Here is a 27,221-nt window from a genome sequence, read left to right as displayed (position 1 = left end):
GATAGAGTATCTATATCGACTATGTTTAGGAATAAGGGCGTAACCCTCGATTTTTCGAAAAGTGCTTTTATTAGATATTAACAATGGATACAACTAAATACACGTTCTGTAAAAAGGAAGTAATCCGCAAATGCCGATTTATTATCTTAATTCAGGTTTTAATTGAGCTTTAATTAAGTTTTAATTTAAGGAAAAAAAAATTATCCTCAATTTTAATGATTTTTCTGTAATAACTTCTTTAATTATTAGTAGATCGAAAAGATATTACACCAAATCATCAATCATCATGCACCTAATGTCTGTCTATTATTTTTTTTATTAATATTACACCAAAATCATTCAAAAAAAGTTTTTTGCCTCCTGTAAAATTTGGTCTGTGGGGGTTACGCCCTTTTTCTTATACACGGTCATAACTTTGCACTCCAATTCTAGGATGAAAATGATGTAAGTAGTAATATATATTGTTCTAAAAATATTTTTTTACATACTTATTGTAATATTATCTGTATATTTATTTATTACTAGGTACATATTATATTAATGCAAGTAAATATCATTTGATCTAATTTTATGAGAGGTAATCAGGCAAAGAGGTGTATCAGTATAGGTAGTAAAGATTGCAAAAAAGTGCAAAGTCATAAAACGTATAAGTACTCAAATTAGTATAATTGCTAGTACCGTACCCTCGCGTATAACGGCCGAAAATATAGGTTCACGACATTCATGTTCATTTAAAACAGTTATGAATTTAGCACACGTTTAGATCGTATGCATAATATACTTACGTACGTATTATATTTAAGAGTAAAGAACATTTTTTAAATGTATATATTTTATTCATTGTGTGGTCTTCTTATTAATATTCATACCCGTGTTATCATGTCATATTTTTATTCGTGCATATTAAAAGCACGTCGATTGCAGCCGATAAACAAATAATGTGAAATCTATTTCGGGGCATTAGGCCATTCTGTTTCGAGATCGTTAAAACCGAGCGATTTTGTGTTGAAATGCCGAAACACAACAGACTTGCGAAAATAAACAAGTTTTTACTTCAAGTAAAGCAAATGCACAGTCAGTATTTGTAATTATTATTCATAATACATAATATATTTTTTTAGCAAAGTGAGAAACTGCTGAATATTTAACTCGCAAAAAGTCATTCAGTATACATAATAAGCAGGACAAGTATTAAAATCATGATTTCAATGTTAGTAGTTTTGTTATCTTACCTATAATTTGTGCTAATTCAAAAAATCCAAATATGTATACACAACCACGGACACCGATGGTTTGCCATTTTTTGTTCCACGTAGCGAACGACGTGTGTGCAAACGTACCGTACTAACAGTATGAGAAATATATTGTTTGTAATAGTTATACCCTAGGGGCGGCAGGTTATATGAAAGTATGGTGAAGCAGGCTAGTATGGCGAAAAAGTATGGCGGGGCGGGCTGGTAATCAATTTGTGGCAAAATTTGAATGTTACCATTATATTATATGCGTACGTTATAATGACCAAAGCAAATCCTCTGTGATGCCCTGATTTTTTTTATCGCGTCGCTATTTCTCGTAAGTTATCGGCTATTGTTGGCCTGCTTCATTCAGCTGTATGAGAAAGCCGATTGCTTGCCACTCTTTTAATTTAATACCTCTATGGTTATACCTTTCATTTACTATAGTTGTGGGTCTTTAACTAAATTCAAAAATATATCAAGGCATCAAGCCTACACTACACATTTTCTGGTAGTTCGTAAAGCATTCGGAGCCATTCATTGGTCGGCGAATTGATATTCAACGAAATGCAGCCAATGCGGTATCGACTGATAAATATGGAGTGGTTTTCGGTCAATGAGATTATATTATATCGGGTTTGCCCAAACATTAGGTGGGCAATGCACGTTTTTGTTCATCGAAGAAATTAAACCTTATTGCCAAAAACCGAATACAACAGAAGGTCTGAGAAAATAATGTGGTCCGTAGCGTTTTGCAACTTGTAACCGCTGGTGGCTGTGGTTAGTGGAAGGTGTTTACGCCCGGCTTTAGATAAAGGAATTATTTTTGCAGATGTGATGCTCGAAGGCTCAGATTTTGTTTGAGACGACACCGTCTTCATCGGTTCGATCCACTAGGAAGGTACTGTATAAAATTTTCTAGCTCCTAATACTACCTATTCCTATTAATGAGTTTTTCTTCTGCCACATATTTCCGGTTTCCGCCTAGCATATTTTCTTTTTTTCCCTTTTAAATATGAACGGTATATGAAAGAAATAATGGTGTCGTATTAAATATTTTTTGTATAATATGTTGAATATTATTAGCGATAGGTACATTTTATATAATATGTATTTTGTTGTAGGTATTACTCACAATTCACCATAAACACAAATCACTCTAGTCAAAAAATTGTAGATTCGCGTTATATACGCACCGATAGAGTTTCACTTTCAATCCATACCGAAGCTTTCTGGAGTTCAGTTTATTGCATGAAAATTTATGAAGAAGAGACAATAGGTAGGCTTTTACGATGCACTTATTCTGCGGCTTAAATTCCTCCGCATTCATAGATGGGGGACGAATTTAGTTATAGATATAATAGATGAGTCCAGGAAAACCATCGTTAAAATCGCCTTTAATAACTTTATTAAGGAACAGCTGTAAAATTTGTACTAGTATTGATTGTTTTAGTATATAGCGGTACTTGCCTACTGCGTTATGGTCGAGTGTCTTTATTGAATTGAGATGGACACGTTCTGTCATGCATATCATCCGTTAACAATAATTGTCTCCAATCAATTCCAGCTATAACTGCGAGTATAACTATCTTATTGGCCCCTCCCGAATATGTCTAATATTGATATGATGATCTTCAATAGCATTTAACAATTACGCCAAATGAATTCCAATATACGAATAGTATGGACCGTGCTGCAGTCTTTCTCAATAGCCATAATAATAATAAGCTTATCATTTTGTCTATGTTATTTTGTGTCTACGGATCAGCGTTGCCAATTTAGCGTTTTTTTTTTTGCCAGATCTAGCAATTTTCAATAGACATATAGCTTGCAAAAAAACGGATCTGGTTTGTGGCGTTTTTACTAGCATTTTTTGATGCCTCTAACAACTTTAAATTTGCTGAAAACACGCTAGATATTTAGTTTATTTATTTTCATGCGCATGAAATTTCTGATTGATTAATGCAGGATCTATTTTTGTAGCGTGAACTACATGATTTAACACTTTGAAACAATAGGAGCATTCACGACCATAAAGTGAAGTGCTTAGGTATGTGACAGTTTGACAATGATTATCGGAATGACATGAAACGAAACTTGAACGCCGTTGACACAATAAGTAAAGGCATTTTAGTATAGGTTTTAGGTATCAATTTAAAAATATATTTCTGTTAAAATGTGTGGTTTTTACACGCATAGGCATTTTTTCAGTACGATAATGGAAATGTATTGACTTCGTTCTTGGTAGAATAAGTAAATTTACTTGCAATTATATTTTCACAAAATCTAGCGTTTTTTCCTGTCAAATAGCTTGTTTTCGTACCCCGTCTGGCATGATCTTGACAACGGTTGGCAACACTGCTACGGTTGCGCCACCTTATTCTAAAATTAAATAATCCATCTAAATTATTCTAAATAAATTCAAAATAGGAAGAAATATACGTAAACTATAATATTGACGTTATATTATGTTCTAATGGATTTAAATTTTTTGCTATTCGTCGTTCTTTGCGACCCGGGTTTCGCCTTTCGACATAGAATCTAGAGTTAAGAGTGTTCGTTGTCTGTGTGTTTGACTTTGGTGAGTGTACACGGCGCCTGAAGATGCCGAAAGACGAAACCCGGGTCGCAAAAAACGACTCAAATGAAATAGTACAAAACTTAAATCCATTAGAATTTAAATTCAAATTCCATCAAGTAGCTTTGGTCGATACTCGAAAGTATTAATATTATAAATTATGTAGCAAAATAGATACATAGATAGATAGACACGTCCTATGGATTAAATAAAACAATTTTTATTATTGTAATGCGGTGCGGCCTTTTTTTAGTTAAATAGCATCTCTTTCCATCTCACAAATAAAACCTTTTAACATTGTCAGCGAACATTGTTTTGAACCCGTTTCAATATATTGTTTTGTTTCGTTGTGATTAAATGATCAAATTATTCAAATTAATATTTGTGCGTGTAGATTTTCACAACAGACAATAATTGATTACTAAGTACGTGTTTTGAGTCGCCCGGAGAAATAAGTTAAACATGTTCCTATTATGTGTAGGTACTACTTAATGAATTTATGAGCGGACGTGTAAGTACAAGAAGAAAATTCAAAGTAAAAAAAACTGGGTCATATGGGAAGCGATATAGGTACCATGTTAAATTAAATTAAAGCCTACCTATATTATTTTATGAAGTTTTTACATATCGTTATCACCAGCCGTGCTCAATCCGTATGTACTTCCACTCTTCTCGGTCCCTAGCTCTTCGCTGCCACGTACATTCGCCAAACTTTTTACAAAAAAAAATCTGTGTGTGTACTTATGTACGCGCGTTAGAAGTTATACTTCTTTGGCGTATCAAAACAAAAACAAAACTTGTGATAAACTAGATTCTTCGACTAGCTCTTAACCGGTTAAGTGCCCAAAGCGTCTTTGGACGCCCTAATTACACCAATTCTTATGTTAATTACTATCAATTAACTAATTGCGGCATAGAAAGGATTAATTATCTTGTTAAATTACACACTCAAGAAAAAGGACCGCTTATTGGAACACCGTTGGTTTATTTCTATACACTTTATTTACACTCTGATCCGATTTTCCAAACGCGCCTAAAGAAGTAGGATAACTTCAAAAATCAAAATTTCGGCATATGCATCGAAAGAAAGTACCTATTCATATCAAAGTATCGAAATATCGATACTTTTCTGACGGCCCTATTTACGTACTTCCGTCAACAGACAATTGAAGCGCCTAGTTTTAAAAGCCCCTAAAACGATTTTTGGTAGTTCTGAGAAAAATGAAAAAAAACGATTTTAGGTAGTTTTGAAAAAAATGAGATAAAATCATATCTATTAAATCTGTGAACTTTATGTATTTATTTTTTAATTCGTTACATTCTAAAGAGTATTTTGGCTTTCCATTTTAGCGGTATTTGAAAAGCACACCCAACAATTTTAGCGGGTTTTGAAATTTACCCTAATTTTTGATCAACGTATTGACGAATTTTTGTGTTTTTTAAAGTTCAATCTTAGGCCATCATATAGGTCACAAAAATATCCATCTAACTTCATATCTAACTCAAAAATTTTCAAAAACCGTTTTAGGGGCTTTTGAAACTAGGCGCTTCATTTATTTGTTGTCCGTTTTGTTGACCCATTAGATTTGAATGCTATTGATGAAGATCGCTTTTCAGCCAGAAAGACATTTTAACATCATTCAGAAATTATATATTTTTACTTACTTTCAAAGACAACAATGTCGTCCGCAAACAATATGTGTGAGTTATTCGCCGTTAATGGCAATTCCTCTGTTCTCCTCATATTATGTCTTCCAGAGAAGCAGTGCATAGTTTGGGCGAGATCAACGCACCTATTCTATACACAAGGCTGCTATTGGCGTCTATCGAGGGTAGTCTATCATATTTATGTATTGAGGTACCTATTATAATTAATAAACCGTCAAAACTGTCTATCTCGCTCTAAAAGTTAACACAGCCAAGAGAGGTGCTCTTAAAATATAGCACTTTTTGACAGTTCAGACGGTTAACTTATTGTAACAATTAACCGCCTCAATACACAAATACGATAAACTACCCTCGATAGCCGCCGATAGCAACCTTGTATAGAATAGATGTGCATTGTGTCTCGGAATAATATTATTATTTAATATTCCACTATAGATTTAGGAAATACGGATCAAGCAGTATGGGGAATGCGAGGACTTTGTTAAATTTGAACAAAATAATAAAATTGTAATTAGATACCGAGAGTTGATCTCAATCAAACGACAATGTTTGACTGGAAATACATATTTTATAATGCACTTTTTGATGTCTTGTACTTGGGCCTTACTCGCGAAGCGCCGAGAAAAAACCCTACCGGGCTTCACTAATTTTCTCTGCTTGCGTTTGTAATAATTCTCAATTAGCAACGTTGTATTGCTATCTCTCTCCTTTTCACGTAATCGAGAATCGCAGTCTCGTTCCGCCACCTTCCCGCCATTATGTTTGTTCGTTTTTTGAATTCTCTCTCCTCTTCGCATGACCGGAAATGCTGGTTCTAATTTTAAACGGCGCGGGAATATTACATCTCGTCTGAGTTGGTCAGGTTTTGGCGGGAGATTTTGCCGATTCGCCATGGCTCCGGTCGTGTTGCCAGTGGCATGAATCTATTCAGAAACATCCGATTTATAGTATCAATCAATAACGCATAAAACAGTCGTACTTGATCAAATTCATAACTTTTGTAATACAATTATGATTTATATTAATCACAGAGGCAAACTGTTTAAGATTTACATACATAGATACCATAGTGAAAGGATAATTAATATAGATTCATAGATACTTGAGGGATTCATAAATGACCTTTACAACTTATCAACACATAATGGCGATTCCAAAGCGTTTTTAATGTGTCATAAAAAATATATTTCTTAGGTTTGCACATTGAACAATATCAGCTATAAGTAAATATCGTAGCCTATTTTGACATTTATTATTGTGTACGTATGTATGTATAACATATTATTATCATACGGTTGTTAGCAATTTGTGTGATTGTTTATATAAATAATATGCATTATAAAGAATTAGCGCTTCTTCATTGTATAAAAACTTGTTTATGCTCAGTGCATACTGTTTGTTACAAAGACATCTGCAATGCGAATGAACTTGCACCTAAGTTAATCTTTTTTCAACTTCACTTTTATATATTTAGGTTCCGTCTCTAACAACGTTTCCGTCAAGGTCTTTAAGGTATACCAATTAGAACAAAGCCGTCTAAAACAGGAAATTAAAATATTACAGATCGTCCAGCATAAGTTGTCCGCTCTGTACAGTGACGTCCCGTGGGTGTAGGCAGATTGAGCGTCGCTTGGGGGCGGCAGTTACTCAAAGGGCGGCAAATCGAGTAAAATCATTTGGTATATATAGAAATAACTACCTAAACTGAGTACTTAATAACGAAAATATCTTTACTTTCAAAAATTCAGCTCACTGGTTGGAAACAAAATGTATTAATTAGCATAAAAGGTTTAACTTGACTTTTTGACTTGAATTTTTTGTCGGGTTCGCGATGTCTAGTTTACCTCCATTACCATTCGACGTCATTGGTGACTAGAAACGACACGAGCACGGATGATAAAAAATATTGTATAAAAAAATGCGGCGGCATTATGGCGCTTTCCAGGGGCCGCATTTTGTCTAGGGACGTCACGGGCTGTGTAAGGGCGCTACGTGCCAACATTTGGAATATCACTCAATATTTTTTTACATTGACGAGCTTAGTTTCAAATCCGAACAGCAGACGATGTAAATTGTTATGTTTATAACTTGAATGATGTCCTCTATTTTAGAGTAGGTAAAGACCTTTGTTTTAACGCGTTTAAACTATTGTTTTCTTAATAATTTACAATTACTTCCAACTTCCCTGTCGTCAAAATTTTGAAAAAAAAATGCTATATTCAATTGGCAGCTTAGAAAAGTTAAAAATATCTCGATGTGATTCTGAGGGGAAAATTTTCAAATGTTGTCCACTATTTTTACATATAAATTATGGTCACCGTATTATATTGTTGATATTCAATTTTATTTTTAATATATTTACATGTTCTGATAAATATTAGATTTTTCTCAAAATCAATAATAGTGAAAGCATGACCTAATAATGTCCTGTTGCAAAGACTACACGGTATTGTAAAAAAATTAAAACTGGACTTCCGGTCTCAATTTCATTAATAAAGAAGTGATAAACTTGTTTTAATCACAACTAAGCAATAAATTTTAAGATAGTATACTGATGAAAGAAATGAGTTCAAACCGGTTCTTATATGCATATATATATATATTTAAAATAAGTAACGAGGTACCATACTAAGGAATGTTTTTGTTCCTCAAACAATCTTCTTCTCACGAATTCGTGTGAGTGCATTTTCTCTCTCCTCATTCCCAGTGAATTATCTCATGAGATTTTAAACTGTAATATAGTATTGTATTTTATGTGATTTTTGACTGGAAACAATTCATTTTATTTACAGAATATACCTACTCGTAACTGAGACACCATTTTTAATTTTGGAAATTACAAAATAATGAAAGACAGAATAATTGAACTATGAGTTGAGGGAGCCTTAAAGCATACTTCAGTGAAACGGCAAATATTTTACAACTATAGGTGCGACGAATTTTTGGACTCGCTGGCAATCGGAGAGCGAAAGTCGAGATGTGAACACGTCAATTTGTTTCGTGATGGCGACTGGGGCATTAATTCTTAAATTGTGTAAAGATGACTAAAAAACGTTACTCATTTACTTGAAAAAGAAAACATGTCAATGAATATATTATTATTGTTACTAATAGAACAATAAACAGAGCATTAAATGGACGCATGTTGAATTTTTATGACACATTATATTTTGTTCTGCAGGCGTCGTTTGCACAATCTTCGCGTCGCGTAGTCGCGATCGTTTTAGACCGTGCCCCAGCTGAAGTGTAGCCTTAATAAAACAACAACCAAACATGCCCATGGAAATAATTTATAGTAAAATAAATTGATTTATGTTAATTGTAATAGGTACTTACTTATTTTAGAAGGTTGTCATTTTTCTCTGTGTATGGCGGCTTTAGGAACTACTAAGCACGCATAACAGTTTAATAAATATGAATGTGAAGGTCGCCATAAATCAAGATTTTGAAACAAGATTTGCTTTGTGACTTAATGACGGCCAGGAACTACAGTACCCTCAAATATTACTAATGTTGAATGCGCATTTCGTTTGCGTGACAATCTTTGATGCAGATGTATTTGATACAGTCTAACTATTGATAATAATGATATATTGTTTAATACGTGTTTAAGTTTATTCCACTTCCTTCCACACTCAAGAATTGAACCTTGTTTTAGCCTTAGCCTCACCCAGAAGGTAAATCAGTTCCCATTATTTTTGTGTTCCCTGACTACACACCGGTGGTGATTCCTAAACGGTTTTAGTGTGGTTAAATTATTGTAGTCATATCAAAGTAATATTCTGTCAGTTGACACATTGAAACATGGCAGCTTATTATAACATCTTGTTTTATACCCGCGAGATTTTCACGCTTTGGTATTAGGTACACAGTATAATTGCACATTTGCGTTTTTTATGATTGTTCATTTTAATATTGTAAATAATTGTGGTTCGGTGCATTTAAATGTTATTTATTTAAGAATGTCCCCAAAGATTTCTGCTGTTCTCTGGCCACGTAGCCAAAAGGAAAAATCAATAATTTAGACACACTGATCGTCAGCGGAAACTTCCGAGAGTGAGGGTATAGAGACAAAATGGGACTAAATGAAGAACACTATGGGTCTTCCAATACCTTCGAGTGGAATGTAGGGTTCGCTGGAGATACACAGAGAAGTGAGTCACAGTCCTCAAGAGTGAAGTCATACAAACAAAGTTTTGTTGTAATGGAGTTATTATATTAATGAAAATCTCATCTTTCACGTCTGTTTGGTACTTGTAGTTTGATTGTCTTTTTTTATTCTCAAACTTCAGCAATGTGCCCGTCCTGTTGTTTTGAAGAATAGTGAACCGTTCATCGATTACAAACCAGTATCTCGCTCTCTAAAATGTAACTAATGACTTTCTGTCAGAAGTTGTATGAAGCACTTATTTGTACACCAGACTAGACACATCGGATACCAATTAAAAGATAATTGAAAACACCGCAGTAAACTATCTACTAACGACGGATACAGAAACAACTTTACTGGACCCTTGTATATAAAATACTTAAAAACTTGTAATAAGTAACGACCAACAAATTTAATCTACCTGATTTATACGGAAATTACCAAACTATGAGTAAAATCAATTAGAATTAAAATTCTAATTCCATCAAGTACCCTCAGTAAAGTTGACAGTATTAATTTCCATTTAACTTTGATAGCTTCTGGTAATATATCAATAAGGCCGGTATCGAACTATAAACTATCATTAACAAAATATAAGAAGATAAGATCTGTTATAATTTTTTTTAGTGTATAGATTACATAAAATACAAAGTAAATTTCTTTGTTTGTTCCTTCCAATTTTGAATGTTTACCACAGAATAAGATAATGTCTGCATATTTTTGATTTGATTTAAATTTAGTGTTCTTTTGTTTGACCGATAATGATGTGGGAATTATTTAATTTTGACATATAATATGCAAATTTTGATAATTAAAAAACTAATTATTACCTGTTGTTTTATTGGGTAAGATAAAATGTATAATATCAATCAATAAAGCCGCGAACTTCAGTTAACCGGGCTATATTTTATAAATTATGTCCTTTTATAAAAGGTTGTATCCTATGTAAAAATTATTTTACAATGTTGCCAGATGAAATTTTCAAAATTCATGAGATAATAAAATTTGTCTATGATTTTATTTACTTAAATGCAAAATGCATTTCTGGTGTTTAAAGCGTGCTATTATTATAATCTCACAAGTATCACGTAATTGTGACATTTAATCTAATATTTAATATCAGTATTTGTAAGTACCTACTGAAATATATGAAAAAATATATAATAGTAAACATAGCAACACTAGGCCACTGTTGTGATAGTTCGTTTAAAAATGGAAGACGGCAAGAAATTAACCAAGAAAATTATTGTTGGTAGAACATGAAAAATGTGAAATAAAAAACTGGAAACATAAACGCATAAGCCACCATACATTCGTTGTCCATTTTGTGAACTTAACTTTTATGAAGTACCTATTTAACGTAGTGTAATATACCCTCTAGCAATCTAGCACTTTATAAAAGATGCTATATAACATTTGATAAAACATCTTTGTCAAAGAATTTTTATAGTTTACCGATTTTTCATAAAAAGCGAAAACTCTCCGTTCTACATGGAAATTTTTATTCACAGTCGTTCTTTATCAAAAACATTGTATATATACCTAATATTCCTAATAGATGGAACCTTTTTTGATTTCCCTTGTTCGAAGAATGTCATATTTGTTCCTTATATTTTAAAGACAAACAACGTAGTTATTTGGAATGTAGATAATTTACAAGCTTTGAACTCATTGGCAACTGATTGTAAATTTCAACGAATTACCTAAAATTAATATTGTTTTCGTTTTATTTGCAGGTATCTCGACTGGTGATACTCCACGAAGAAGCCGAAGATGGAAACGCAATGCCAGACCTCAACAGACCCGTGCAGGCTGTCTCGCACGCGGTCAACAATCTTGTCAAGGTCAGTAATAAATTTTGGACTATTAAATATAGAAAAGTTCATACAAAAATTCTCCTCCTAATTTTTGTAGCAGGACAAAAATTGAGGAATTTAATTGTCGGAATAACAGAATACTTTTTTTAATATACCTACTTAGTTTATTTTAAATATTGGTTAACAGTTATTGTTCACCAAGCCTACTGCCAGTAACATCCTGCATTGGCAGTAGCAGACAATTATAGAAGGAATGCGAATAGTAGGTACAACTTATGATAGTAAATTCCATAGAGATGATATTTTTTTCGCCTGCGCCGCTAACTCATGTTTGTAATACTAGTCCTACTATCAATGTTTGTGGATCTGTGTATAACAATTTTAAATAATTCTATGCGCGCATCTGTTTGAGGTAACAACGCAGAAATAGGAAAATGTAGGTACTTAATAAACGTAGTAGACTAAAAATAGAACAGCTGTATGTTACTTTGTATTGTTTTACATGTACACGTTAATTTTGTTATATAGACCTTAATATAGTGTCATCCAGGTAGGGGTTCCCCAAGACGTTAAAATATTATGGTTTAACGGTTCCTCTGGACAAAAATGGTTGAGAATCACTGGTAGGTAGTGGCCACGCACTCTCCGATTTTCCAGTGGAATCAGAGTCAACATTTTCCAAAAAAATTACTATCCGGCAAGGTGGAGTTGTTATTTTAATTATCGGCTATTTATATGTTAAAAACAAGTCCTAATTTAAATATTTCCTATGACAATAACGGCTTACTTAATTCTTAAATTTTTAATTAATTGGAGATAGTATCAGCCATAGTTACGTAGGAGGTAAACGTTAATGCGAAGGAAACATCATACCTACATACTATTAAAAATCTTATATTTTATTAAATACCTACTGTATATTTTTCATACAAGTCAGAGTTTAAACCAAAAACAAAACGTATGAAACTAAACACAAATAACATTAAATTCAATTGGAGACGGATGAATTGCCCACGTGTGGCTTTTTATGTTTTTTTTTTTGTATTCAATTTTTCATATTTTTATTTAGTTTAAAATGGGGGGGGGGTGCTATAAATATAGATTTACATATTACCCAAATCGTAAGAAAACTCCTGCAACTAATATCAAAAGGGCCTCCATAACCATTCAGATCAAACAGAATAGATACCTACGTACTTGTTCACAACATGTGGAACACGATTTACACTTTATGTACCTAAATACTTTTTTTTTATTATTATTATTAGATAATTATTATGTGGTGGTAAGGTACATGGTTTTTATTTTGCTGTTTAACGTTAGGGGTCTCAAATCCGCCACTGGGTGATACCCAAAAAACTTCTCCGACCCCTGTTCTAGCTTATTGTTTTCCTAATTTCTACGAAATATTCATCCTGAGGCACTGATCCATTCAATTTAGCCCATGTTTCGAAGAAGTCATAATAATTTTACTCGCGGCTGATTTTATTCGCTTCGTTTCATTAATTCACTTCAATAGACTGTTTTGTTTCAATTTATCCCCATTACTGTCGCTCTTCAAAATATAGTTGGATAGTTATTTCTCACAAATATTTTTTTTTTTGCTTTATTTGTACTTTTACTATTTTTTTCTGGATAGAATCCATTTTAATTGATCGGCAAATGATGCATACTTGGAATGCGAATCAATTATTAATAGTATGTAGGTAGTATAAACTATGGATTTTTTTGAAATAAAACCTCTTAAATGTTATATATTATACCTATAGTTGGGTATTTCCTGAGAAAATCTCACTCTCGAGATTCAGGATTTCCCGAAATGATGAAATTTTGAATTCTCGACATGCAGGATTTCCAGAAAAAAATTCTCGAGATATCGGGGATTTAAAAAAAACCTATAAAAATCCTAAAATCAGTGTAAAAACAGACATATTCCAAAGAAATATGATTTCTTTTATTTTTGTAAGAAGACAAAAATAATAATTCAAAACTTTACTAATTCAAATAGAATTTAAAAAAACCCAGACTGTCAATCGCTGCGTCTGACAATCGCGTACGCTTTTGAGACTCAAAATTCCCTGATGTTGCAAAAATTGCGCTCATTTTGAGTCAAAGTTGGCATATTGCGTTAAATGCCCCGATCAGTCCTTGAACGTTTTGTGTTTTCTGTCCACTTATTTCATATAGATAATCGTTTTTTCAATTAATATTTGATAACAAAGAAATCCCGAATCCGAGAAAAGATTCTCGAGATCTGGGATTTCCCGAAATGTTAAAAAATTCGATTCTCGAGATTCAGGATGGAAAATCTCGAAAAATTCTCGAGAATTCCCGAAACCCAACTCTTACTATACTCTCTTCCACTATTTAGAAACATATAAGTACTTACTGTATTTATTTTAATGTCATTCATTAAGTCACAAAATTTTTCTGCCCGTCAAGTAAACGTAGTTTTAGATTAGTTTTTCATGTGACACTCATGATTGATGCAACGGAGTAAAAACCCAGTATTGCGCAATAGGGGACGCAAACATTCAAACAGAATAAATCACGCGGGGCGTGATAGTCAGTGACTTTATTTTAGTTTTAGTGCAAACAGGACTTCTGCTTTAAAAATGTTTGGTATTTAAATGTACGTGTCACTAAGAAAATCCATGAGATCCATCCATTGAATTTTTTTAGAATTTGTTGATTAAAAATCCAATCAGTAAAGTCTGACTTCTATTTCTTGATCCTGATATCGGGATTTCGGAACTATTTTTTTGTATATGATGTTTGAGAAACTGTAATTTAAAGAAGCGCTTGTATTGGTATTTTTATATCAACTCTTCTGTGATATAAAAAGATAATCTAAAATCTACAACGCTTTTTTGTCACGTTCAATGTTCTTATTTCCTGTACCTTATACACAGAAACTTTAAATTCGATACACAGGTAGGCACCTACTAGTGCAGGGACAATACATTTTATTAAAATTTGGGGGCGGTCCGGTACTTCAAACATGGGTCTCCAATTCTCCATAGAATATTTTTAAGAAAAGAAAACTAACTTTTTTGTTAATGACGCCATCGATCTGAAATTTTCACAAATAGATTCCACGTGTACGGTTTCCAAATAAAACTTTTGTGAAATTACGATATCGCATTTTTTTTATTTTTTTTTTTATTTTATCGAGGCTTTGACTGCAACTCGCTGTCATATCGTCTCTTCTCATCTAGAGGACGATCCGCCGATCAGGTCCTCACTCCAATTCTGTTAAAGAACTTTACAATTTTGCAAAGCTCTTCTGTCTTATCCACCGCCAGGGCACCTTTCAATTCGTCGACATTCACAAAGATATCCGCAATTCGCAGCTGTACTCTGTGTCGTTCATATTTAGGGCATTGTATTCCTGTATTGTACAATCTCCTCCAAAGCATCACATTCATTGCAGAGCTGCGAATCGTTTCTTCCCACGAGGCATCACATTTTTTTTTACCTAATAAACAAAAACATCAATCAATGAGAGTGCTACTAGATGTGAGATTTGTAACGTGTAATATTTTTTATTTATACAAAGACAACTGTCATACACTTTTACACTATTCAAAATTTCACTGGTTTTTAGTCTAATCCCGAGAGTATAAAATACTAATCCTGTAATCGTGAGATTGAAAATTCTATCCGGAATTCAAATTCCTAATAAACGTATCATTGGTTCAGCATTGCTATTTAGTCAATTCTGTGACTAACTGGTGTATTTTTGTATTTGGACTCTTCGCACGTGAAAACCGAGCCTCTCGGTGTTGTATTGTAGACAAGTCCTAAGTCACTTTGAGTTAGGTTTAAAATTAGACCAATCAGGCGCGCCAGTGACTCCGCTAGACTTGCCGACAGATAACCTGTTGGCGGTTATTTTCATATTATATTTTGTTATTGATTACCTCTAGATGTAAATAAGATAATTAATTACTCTGACTGTCGGTGTTGACGTTAGACTTGTGATTTTAGAATTACATACTTACATTAAACGTATCACGCGTGCACCGTATCATCCCTTTCTTACATCTATATTTTTCACTTTAATCTTTCGAAAAAGGGCCACGAACTATTCGTCAATACATCTACATTCGTGGGTCCTAAATTTAATTGGACAATGGTAATAAGGTGTATTGCCCTGGTATAACCCTTATATCTTGGTGAAGCGTTCAACAAAATAGTATGGCAGTTGTTTCGGTAGCCACACAAAAACAATTTTCACTATAAACAAAGTTTGTCTTCCGTAGCCAGTAGCTACCAGTTTTAGCATGTCGGCCTCCACAGAGTTGAGGTTATATTAACAGATTTTGCTGAGGAACGTTCATTAGCCATTCGTTAAAATCATTGTGTCCTTGCTCTGGATCAAATACACATTGAAAAAAAACCATACGCGGGCGACGCCGGATTAGAAACTTCACCGAGGATTCACGGACGGGCGTTCTACCAAACTACTCTACGAAATGTGTTTTTCCACCTCTCCTCGAGCATTCACTGCTTCATTTTCTTCTATTGGTTATAACTATTAGAGCAACGTTTCTTAATCCTTTTATATCCGCGGACCACAAAAAAAAAACAAAAAATGTTTTGCGGACCATCAACATTGGAATAAAATAATAAATATTTATATTTACACTATTTTTGAAACAATTGTCGAAATATAATACAATCCCACTTCTAATTTTGGGTTTCTAGTTAACTAATTTTGAACTGCAGACAATTTTTGCGGCCCACCCAAAAATCTTCGCGGTCCACCGGTTAAGAAACTATGTATTAGAATTTGACTATTATTAACCGAGTGTTTTAAAAGAATTACTTGTTTAAAACCCATATAATAAGTTGTTTGAAACCCTTATAACCAGCAGAAAAACTGACAAAGTCAATCTTCAGTTTTATTTACAAAACTTTCCACCTGGCTGGTCCACCTTTCCTGTTAGAACGCCCATTCTGAGTTAAACCAATGCTCTTCCTAACGAGTGATAACTGTTTTAGAGATGCACTGAAAAATAATATAACTGTCGATAGCAATTAATGAAGTGAGACACGCCGTAAGCTATTGCTGTTTTTATTATTTTTAAAGTCAAGATATTTCACTTAACACCGGTCACCCCCCTCTACGCAAGTTTATTTCGGCGTCCCTACGTATATTTAGTTGTATCTTCACGCATATATAGTAGATATTTTAATATATAGTTTGTACGTATATATAGATTTAGACTTCGTTGGAAACACATGGCGAGTGGTTTTAAACAGTTTTTCCTCAAGATGCCTCTTAGGTATAGAATATTTATTTTGAGGATAGAATAATATTAATTATTACAGTTAAGGATTTCGTATATACACGAAACAAGGAAATATCACGGAGGGCTAAGACCTTTTAAATGTGGTTACGTAGAAACCATCCATAGATAAACCGCATGTGGTTTTGAACCGTGTCCCATAACAAACTTATGACTTCTGTCCATGAAAACATGCAGGGTCGACAAACAACAATTCGTAAATACCTACCTGTGTATTGAACTGTTAATACAACTGAATTCCTCAATTTTTGTTTCTTCATATAGGTGTTAGAAAAAATCTCTACCCAAGTAAAATTCGCCCTAGTTCAATAATAAGTGCGATATCTAAACCCAAGCCTTCAGCTTTTTTAAATAGGCACTCCATTGCTTAAATGTAGGTCGTGTTATGTCAGCGCTCCATTGGCGAGCCAAAATTCTGAGCACAATAAATCGTCCGATTTGTCTATGCTCTGCTACTGATCAACGAATGAATAAAAAAAGCCGAGCTGTCAAAAGTCAAAAGTTGCGATTATCGTAATGTCTTCCGATAATCCTATAATGTTGTGTTATTTATATGTAGACTTGCATAAAATAATATAGCAGTGTAAACAACACAAGTTTTATGTTTTATTTTATGAATTTAATAAATATCTACAAAAAAAAAATAATTGATAAATCTCTCATTTTTTAATGTGTAAATTAACAAATTAATCAATGAAAATGTTTAAAACAATTACAGATTTTTTTTCGGTCCGAATGATCGCGTATTAATGTCAAATCGAATTTGTATTGTGATCGACGGACGAAGTCTGGCAACTCGGAGAGTAAAATATCAAACATGTTTGAAATCCAACGAGCCTGGTCTGCGGATTAAAAAATCTGCAGATCTGGGGTGCTCCACGCGAAAAAAAAGTCCGAAGACTGTAAATCGTCTGACTTGCGTGCCAATGGAGCGCCGGCATTAAACCTTACTTTTAGCCTATTAGCAAAAAGGTTTGAAGGTTTTTGGGTAAGTTTTTCCGTATCCTCGGGGTTCTGCAGAACGCCGGTTTAAAATCACTTGAATACATGCAGGGAACACAAAACTGATTGGAAATGCGTTACCTTCTGGGTGTGGTTGTAAGAAGGTAGTCTATTTTCGAGTGTGGAGAAATATTGGATATAGGTACTTGAACACTTGTTAAAGAATATATATTTTTATTTTTAACGTCTGTATCATATTAATGCATTAAATTGTATTGGTAATATTTGAGTACATTCAGAGGGCTCTGTATTTTTTACGTTTACTGATTTGCCCCTCATTAAATTAGAAACCAAAAACTGCCACTAAAGCCTTCGTCTATGGCGACTGGGTTTTGTATTTCTATCTTACTAATCTGTTCTGTGACACGACTTAGGACGTAACCAATTTGAATTGCGCAACTGTCGAAAAAATTTCATCTCCACCAACCCTAGCCTAGTAATCTCACAAGTAGTATGGTTTTGCATTAATTACCTAATTCAACGCCCCTTACAATTATATGCTACCCCTATACAGTGTTGCATTCCCCTACGGACCATCAATGGGTGTATAATTGATAGATTATAAAAACAGGGACACTAAGCATTAAAACTTATAGCGCATGTACACCGTGCATGAATTTACTTGCAACAATAGTATGTATTTTAAACTGTCGCGATAATAACTGTTTACACGTAAAAGTGCTGACGTCTCGCTAATTTCATTCTTTGTTGTTTGATGTTGTTATTTTATGTTACTATTTGACAGGTCGTGGAAATCGGTTAACCTCAAAATGAGTCTGCGCGGTGTAGTTCGTTTTTTTTTACCGGCAGGTTCGCCACTAACAATCTACGCACGGTCCAATTGTCGCGTGAAAATTCAGTTTTTTTATTCATGATATCAATCTTGCAATTTGCACGATAATACGTGTTTACACGTGTATTTTTTTGTTATGGCCGCTGTAATACGTACTGTAAGCAGTAAATCCATGCACGTGTAAACGGGGTATAAATCTCACTTAGTTGCTTTTCGTAGTTAACAAGCTTGGTTACATGTAAATTGTACGTACAACATTTCACCTTGGCACAGTTCGCCGTGAGCTTTCTTATCGGAAAGAGGTGACCGTATACTATACGGTCTTCAATTATATTAGATTCAATATGAACAATAATTCAATTTCCTTGGCTGATTTCGGCAAAATTCATGAATTCAAGAATGAAAACCTAACTGGCTAATTTCAAAATTTATTTGCTGCTGGCTTCTTGTAAAGTGTAAAGCGTAAACCGACAAGAACAGTGTTTTATTTAAACATGAATTTTATGTCAGTACTATACGACCCGAAGAGGTTGGACGGTCTTTAATATACGCCCATATATTTCCGATACAAAATTTCACGGTGAAGTGTGATACGGCGAACTGCATACTTATTAGTTTCCGGAAACGACTAAGCTTTTGCGTTAGATATATTATTAACTATAATAACGTGAGTCTTCTCGCAAACGGTATGAGAATAATCGTTTTTATCCAACAGAGCAATGTCGTGTTCTCCGTGACTAGGGAATCCAATCCCGAGCCAAAATTCTGATCCCGGGATTTCGGGATTACAATTTGACAATCCCGGGATCCCGGGACTGGTCCCGGGATTGGCATTTTCTTCCATTGTTAATTGAAAATTTTTATATTTACAAATAACATTGATAAAATCGGTCAAAAATAATTCTAGTATAATTTATACTATTTAAGACATTTATTGTTAATATTGTATACGTTCAATCTTGGAAATACATGAGTTTAATGGAGTAAATTGTAAGTATTGTAATATAAGTAATAATGTGAATTTAATATGAGATTGCTGTTTCTGATAATAAAGACTTAATGAATGGGTTAGCGAGATTTAAAATAGTAAAGCAAATCATGGTGTACTTATGGCTTTTCCGCTTCATAAATCTAATTACTCAGCCAAATATGAAACTGCCGTAAAACGTATGAGATCATGGTGGAATTACTTTGTTAATAGTGGGAAGCATTGTTTTTTTTCCAATCTTTCTCATTTTTATTAATTTATGTGAAAAAATAAAATGAATCGGCAACTTACACATACATAAATCAAACTTCATTCAAACTCAGTTTATTTCTAATGTAGTTATTTGTTATTAAAAGTATTTTTTCTGTTATAATTTCGTTTTTATTTTATTTTCCATAAAAATTGATAAAAAAATCAATCCCGAAAGTTTCGGGATTATGTTAATCTATCCCGGGATTCATATGTATCGAAAATAGCTCGCGATCCCGGGATTGGAATCCCTAACCGTGACGTAGCGTTATTGATTAATTGTCATTTTATGAATAATTAATAATCTTAATATTATGTACAGTTTGAGATTCAGTCTCACGCATCTTTGGTGACGTATCTCAGTTATACATCACTCCAGCCATATCACGATATATCCGTCCATGTTTGTTTGTATACATACAACACTTCTGCTGGACTTTTGGTTTTTTTCTTACAGATTTAGACTTGGGAAAAGTCGTCGTTAGTTTTTCCGGTTAGTCGACGTTTTCAGCTCGGTCAACGTGCATATTCGTATTTTATCTTACCAAATCGTTAGTTTGTGCACTAAATTTTGATACACTTACATTGGTAAGTTTTAGTTACATCGCAAAATTTTTTTATCTAAGCAATTCTAAGATTTTTCAATCATGTCTTAAGTTTTTTATTTTTTTGAATTTAAGGCTTGTATTATAAATAGATTAGACACTTTAGGTATAAAATCTGTACGTAATTAACTCATATTATGCAAAATTGAATATAGGTACTACACACTAGTGGCGAAGGGTGGAGGTAGGCTATTAAGATATGACATAAATAGTGTACACTAAACTTTGTCAGTCAAGCGTATTTGTTTTCATGGAACCAATTCTACAATGTGTAGATAGTGTTTGTTAGTGTTTAAAATTCAATTAAACACCGCATAATCCAAGCCATAGTAGATAATAAACTATCTATAAATATCTAAAATTATGCCATTAAACCATACATATTTTTAGTTATTTTATAGATAGGAGAATATTTTTTATTGATTATGGTTTGGTTAGGTAGGGCTTAATGAATTTTAAAATCTAACCAACACCGTCTGTAAGATGTATTCTTGACTTATGACTGAAAAGGTGTGCACTATTTTTGTCGGATCGCCCATGGCATACCTAAACTATTGTGGTTTGGTTTAGGCAGGGTTTAATTGAAGTTTATAAACTAACCAGCACCATCTGCAAATTGTATTCTTAGTTCAATGAAAACAAATAAATATGACTGACAAATTTTAGTGTCCACTATTTAGGTATGTCTAATCTTGACAGCCTACCTCCACCCCTCGCCGCTGTTACACATTGACTATGACACTAGTAATACATTAACATTACATATTATTAAGCAGACATCTTAATATCTATATTGATAAACTGAATAATCAAAGACATGTTTGCATGTGGCAAATTATTAATTATATCGGACTAAAATCAAATTTATGCTAATTCTAATAATATCCATAGATACCGGAGAGTCAGTGTATCTTATGTCCAAAAATAACACTTTCAGTGCCTATAACGCAATTTATAAGTTGTTATGCCCTTAATATTAATGCACCTACCTAGTTTATACTTTAAACGGCTTTATGGTTTTACAAAAACATCGGGTTTTGTTATGAATATAAGTAATCCAAAGATGAATAATTGGGTTTGAAATGATAATTTAAGTATAGAATATGTACGTAATTCATATTAGAAAAATTCGTAGGTATTTGGGACACACTGACTTCTGCACCAAAGAGATTGGACTCTAATCTCAATCGCTTTGCTCTGCACAGATATTTATTATCTCGTTTGATTTCACTATAACTAGGTTTTATTTTAGGTAACCCACGAAGATAAAATTAGTGTTTGTATTTTTTTTTTTATATAATTAATAATATTTACTTCTCTAATAGGGAAAGCGCGGGTCGGTTGCCACACATTCTAAATTTAAATTTATGTATTTTTCAAAGGTACACGATTTGTTTATGTGATGTCATGTGATGGGTTCAAAATCATTTTATATGATAAACTGTTATTTCATAATATTATTAATATAAATATTTCAGAAATTAATTCATATTATCCGATTAATCGATGGTAAATTTTTAACTTATCTTGTTTATATGCCTGTCCTACAGTGAATGAGTTTTGTTTACTTTTTAAATCATAAACGCCGGCAACTTTAAAGCGATTGTTGCAATGTCTTCCCCATGCGAATTTCTAAACAATCGAACGATTAGTTTCATAATTTTTAAATACTTACGTTATAAGCGAGTCTATTTTGTTATTGTTTACCAATAGTATCATTGATATTGTTTGTTGGTATAAAATAAAAAAATCGATTAAATACATGTGTTCATTTTTCAAACATGATAAGTTTATTTAATTTTTTCCCGGTTGTTTCACAGTAAAGTGTTTTAGAACGCTATTTTTAATTTATTCGTTTTTTTCCTGTAGGTGGGTCACGAGACTATCAACTCCTCAGACGACCAGGTCCTTCGGCAGGAGATGCCATCGGCGCTACGGAGGGTGGAGGGGGCAGCTGGACTGCTTCAGGACGCTTCCGCCATGCTCAGGGACGACCCCTATTCAGGACCTGCGAGGTAACTAAAACAGTGTTATTATTTGATAGTTCTTACTTATCCAACAATATTACGTCAAGATGAATTCGCGAATGTTAACGGTACTTAGGTTTTATAACATAATCATGATGTTGTAAGATCTAAGTAACTATTTTACTTGACGAATAAATAAGTTTAATACTTTATGGCAATCCGAATTGAATTATCATTATCATCAGCCGGGGTAGATCTACTGCAGGATGAAGGCCACCCCTAGCTCCTTACACTTTTTTCGCTCCCTATTTCTTCGCTGACGCATACATCTGCAGAACTTAATAAGTTCCAAATTGAATATATATAATGTATACCTATCAATTCTAATGGATTTAAGTTTTGTACTATTCCATTTGAATCGTTTTTGCGACCCGGGTTTCGCCTTTCGACATATTCAGGCACTATGTGCACTCACCAAAAAGTAAATACGCAATCACCCGGGTCGCAAAAAATGATTCAAATGGAATAGTACAAACCTTAAATCCATTAGAATTTAAATTCAAATTCCATCAATAATTGCCTTCGGTTGATAGTATTAATATTATAATGTATATTATGTTCCTAGGTAGGTACTTCATATAATATGGATTAGTCCCTAGTTATTTCTTTTTCGTTTTACGCCCACGATGACCGAGCGGCTTATGCGTCGGCTTATAATGTCGTCGGTCCCAGGTTCGAATCCTGGGTCTGGCAAATACACATATTGTTTTTCAATTTATACTTGGAGTCGAGAATATGGACCTAATAGGTTGAGCAAGTGGCTAAAATCCATTTCTCGTAAAAAAAATCTATTAATACAACCTCCACTGTGTGGAGGCCTTTGATATGATCCTCAGGATCGAACATGGTGAACTAGTAGTAGTATTTCTTTATAGAACTGACTCCGGTATATAATACCTCTTACCTACTATTGATTGGGGTGAGCAGATAAATTTATGTCGCTTAGTTGAACACTCATCTATCTAGTCCAGTGTTGCCAACCGTACTATAATTTTAATTCTGCAAAAAATGTAAAATACTATAATTTTACACCAAATATGCCAAAATACTATAATTTTAAAGGATTCAAGCCGAAAAATGTTCCTGTACTATATTTTTTAAAGAAATACTATAATTTTTTCGCTTTTGTACCATAATCAGCATAGAAAAAGATGGCAACACTGAATTCTAGTCATACTAAAAAGGTACAAAACATGCAAAAGATCGCTGGATCAGTGAATACATTAATTTCAGTAAAATATGCGGTGACCATAAGCTAATAACCGAGGTGAGTTAGCTAGTGTATGCTTTCACCCAGCAGCAAATTGAGCCCGGCTGATTATGACAATGTGTTTCCAACCATTATTAAACGTTTTTTATATTTTTTCCAGGAAGAAGTTAATTGAAGGGTCCCGTGGAATCCTCCAGGGCACATCCGCTCTGCTTCTCTGCTTTGATGAATCTGAAGTCAGGAAAATCGTGCGAGAATGCAAAAAGGTTGGCCTGGACAGTAAATTATTATATTTAGAATGTTTCTTAAACAAAATATTGATAGTACTATAATATAAGTACCTGATACAATTATTTTGATACTTTTTTACAAACTTTTGACTATTTGATAATTTCTATTTGGGATAATATCATATCAACCACGTGCGCAGACAGAAAAGTGATATGGCGTGGGGGTCCATTTGGAAATAATATTCATAATAATTTATTTTTGATTTTTTAAGACCACGAAAAAGTGATTTCTACACTTACTCCGCTCATAAAAAAAAATCCAGGTACATACCCCATACCTAGACACTGTATACTGAGTTTAGCGATGGACACTTGTCCTGCTGCTATAACTATGAGTGATCTTCTACGTGTTACTGTGATCTATCACATCCATAAGTGGTTATCGAGTGCATACTCGCTTGGATCTTATGGCTTGAGAATTCTTATTCACCTAATTAAATTTTTGCTTTTAGTTTATCTAATTTGTCTTGATTTATTAAAATATTTAATTCTTAGGTTCTGGATTACCTGGCAGTGGCGGAAGTGATAGACTCGATGGAAGATCTGGTGCAGTTCCTCCGGGATCTTAGCCCGTCCCTCAGCCGAGTGGCAAGGGAAGTGTCGAGCCGAGCACAGGACCTTACGCACAGAGCCCATGCCGAAGCACTGGCAAGGTGCTTGGAGCAAGTCAAGACTTTGGCCCCCATCCTCATTTGCTCCATGAAGATATACATTCACATTCTTAGCGAAGGTAAGATAACTTTCTTTCTTTGCAATTAATGTTAGATTATTCAATAGTTTTTTGCAGTGCTCGAAATAGAAAATCTTACGAGCCGGAGCGCTGAATAATCAAAAAATATCAAATTGGGTTAGATATTTTTCGGATATCATAAGGGCGATATGCCTAATAATCAGGGTTTCATTTACGCTTGAAGGGGCCCTGCGCTAATACACATTACCCCCCCCCCCTCAATAACATATTAAATGTAGTTTTTTTTTTTAAATACCTACTCAATTTTTGCAAAATCACTTAATTGTCATCAATGTTCTTATAATTGGGCTCTTATCTTCAAAATTCTAGAAGCTCGTACATTTGCGTATTCCTTTGCTGCAAGGGTCTTTTGTGATTTCAAATTATTTTTCTGGTTCCAGAGACCTACTAAATTAGGGTCCCGGACCTGTAGCCCTTTGGTAAATTCAGCCCTGCTTGTAAGGGTAAACAATTGCAAATTTGGGGCACATCTGAAGTCCGAACAGCCTATACTATATTATAGGCCTTTGTAGGACAAATCAAATAATAAATAATATAAATATATCGCAGGCGATTTTTTTTCCCACGAAATAGTTCTTCGAAAAATTATATTATCCTCTTTTTATTCATTGTCTGTTTGCCGCTCCTTAACGTCTGGAACACCTAAACAGTGCATTACCTACCTACCCTTCAAGACGTGACTGCTCTATGGCATCACTAAAGAAAATATCGCCCCTAGCCAGAGTTCATGGCCATCCCAATTTTTTTGATAATATTTTAAGACCGTCAATCATATTATTCATATCGTCATTTAATTACCAACCCACACAATATAATTTAAATATAAATATCAATATATAATAATATATAATATAGATACCCACACATATAATTTTATCATAATACCTATGATGTAAAATATCTCTAAATTTTCAATCAGCAATAAAATTATAAACATTTATAAGGCTCTCGTGATGTAGTGCGTAAGGCGCTGGCCTTCTACCCGAGAGTTCTGGGTTTGACCCGGTGAGGACACAATATTAATTTGTTTTTCTCAAAGCCTGGGTGTTTGTGATTGTTCAAAATTACTAAGAACCAACTTGTACGAAAAAGCAAGGACATTGTTATTAATAATTCTAAAAAAAATATACATAAATAAATGTTTAATCTATATGGCACGCAGCCTCTTTTTTCCAATAGTGTCAATCGTTATTGTACCTACCTAACTATTTCAAATGAAATTGGGACAGTTGGAAGTCCAAGGTATGCTATATGTGAATGCGTCAGAACATCATTCCATCCCTCCAAATTTTTTTTTGATAATGCTTGAACAACTAATACATTTTTTTTCTTTATTTGGAAGCAATTGAGCTCTTCTCTGAATGAAAGGCTATTCTGCTTTACAATGGTTTACAAAAGTATACATACATTTTTTTAACTATAGGCATAAATAGTTACATTATTAATAATACAGAATTACATTTTTGTTACACTATACACTAGACATTTACGTTACATTTTTGGAGAAATTCATTTAGAATTTTCATAACTGAAATATTTACTAATACATTTTAATAGTGCGTTATTTTACACTCATTTTGCAGTAAAAACAATCAACAATAATTACATATTATTGATGATTGAATATTTTGAAAACTCGGTTTCTTTGTATTGTTTTATAAAGATGTCGCACTTCTAATATTTTGTTTTAATATACCTACTAGTAATATGAGGAAAATTTAACGTCTCCATATGACATAATATTATGTATTTCCGCCTCACCATTAATTGGTTTGTGTTAATTTTTACTCTCCATTATTCTTCTATCCTCTATAATTCGTGTAATAAATTGTTTTCCTAGTGCATATTTTCATTTTGACTGATATGCACAGATCTAGTTATTATCTCTACTCGATTCGATTGGCATTGGTTTTCCTTGGCTCATTGGGATTCCTAATTAAGCACAAATCTTTTCATATATGGCTATAACGATACTTAATAATTGGACCAGGATCAATTAATACATAATCAAGAATACAAAATACGAATGGTGGTTTCAATAGCATTATCAACTCCAAAACTACCTAGTGAAATATTAAGAACCTGAAGGTAATTCGATAAGTTTTCATTTATAATAGGTATGTAAATATGTCTTCTTTTTATTTGGAGCGATAAAGAGAACCATTTTTATGAACTATTTACAAAATAAAATACGGAACTCACCACAGGCATAGTAATTTTGCGATTTTTACTGGGTAGGTAACACAAAACTAAACTGCTATAAAATAAAAATATTATAAAAAAAAAATATTTTAGTTCCACTATTGAAGCACTTAATTTCTCTTGTGGTCGGTATATTATAGATACTTAGTAATTATATGACACGACACTAATATTTCACTACACTAAGTACCGTACAATCAATAATAATTTACACTAAGATAACAGATATTTCTTAATAAACGGATTTGTAGGTAAGTTGATATATAAAATAATAATAAAAAAGTCAAGCAAAAAACACGAATATATATCAACGAGAAATAGGTATACGCTTTTAATTTTCA

The 27,221-nt window shown here is 33.3% G+C and overlaps 1 protein-coding gene across 2 annotated transcripts in view; it reads left to right on the top strand.

The window, feature by feature from the left end:
• The window catches only part of Vinc (vinculin), a 96,370-nt gene that overhangs the window by 46,950 nt on the left and 22,199 nt on the right, over positions 1–27,221 (top strand). For both annotated transcript variants that reach the window (XM_085954284.1, XM_085954283.1), the window contains exons 2-5: positions 11,368–11,475; positions 22,270–22,415; positions 23,798–23,903; positions 24,423–24,657. In XM_085954284.1, the coding sequence (XP_085810410.1) occupies positions 11,368–11,475; positions 22,270–22,415; positions 23,798–23,903; positions 24,423–24,657 (595 nt within the window). The remainder of the gene's footprint in view (positions 1–11,367; positions 11,476–22,269; positions 22,416–23,797; positions 23,904–24,422; positions 24,658–27,221) is intronic.

Source organism: Rhyacophila brunnea, unplaced genomic scaffold, assembly GCF_057557595.1.
Source record: "Rhyacophila brunnea isolate RB1 unplaced genomic scaffold, BYU_Rbru_1.0 scaffold_4, whole genome shotgun sequence".
NCBI classification, from domain to species: domain Eukaryota; kingdom Metazoa; phylum Arthropoda; class Insecta; order Trichoptera; family Rhyacophilidae; genus Rhyacophila; species Rhyacophila brunnea.
Note: the sequence above shows the minus strand (reverse complement) of the source record. Positions and strands in the feature narration are given on the sequence as shown.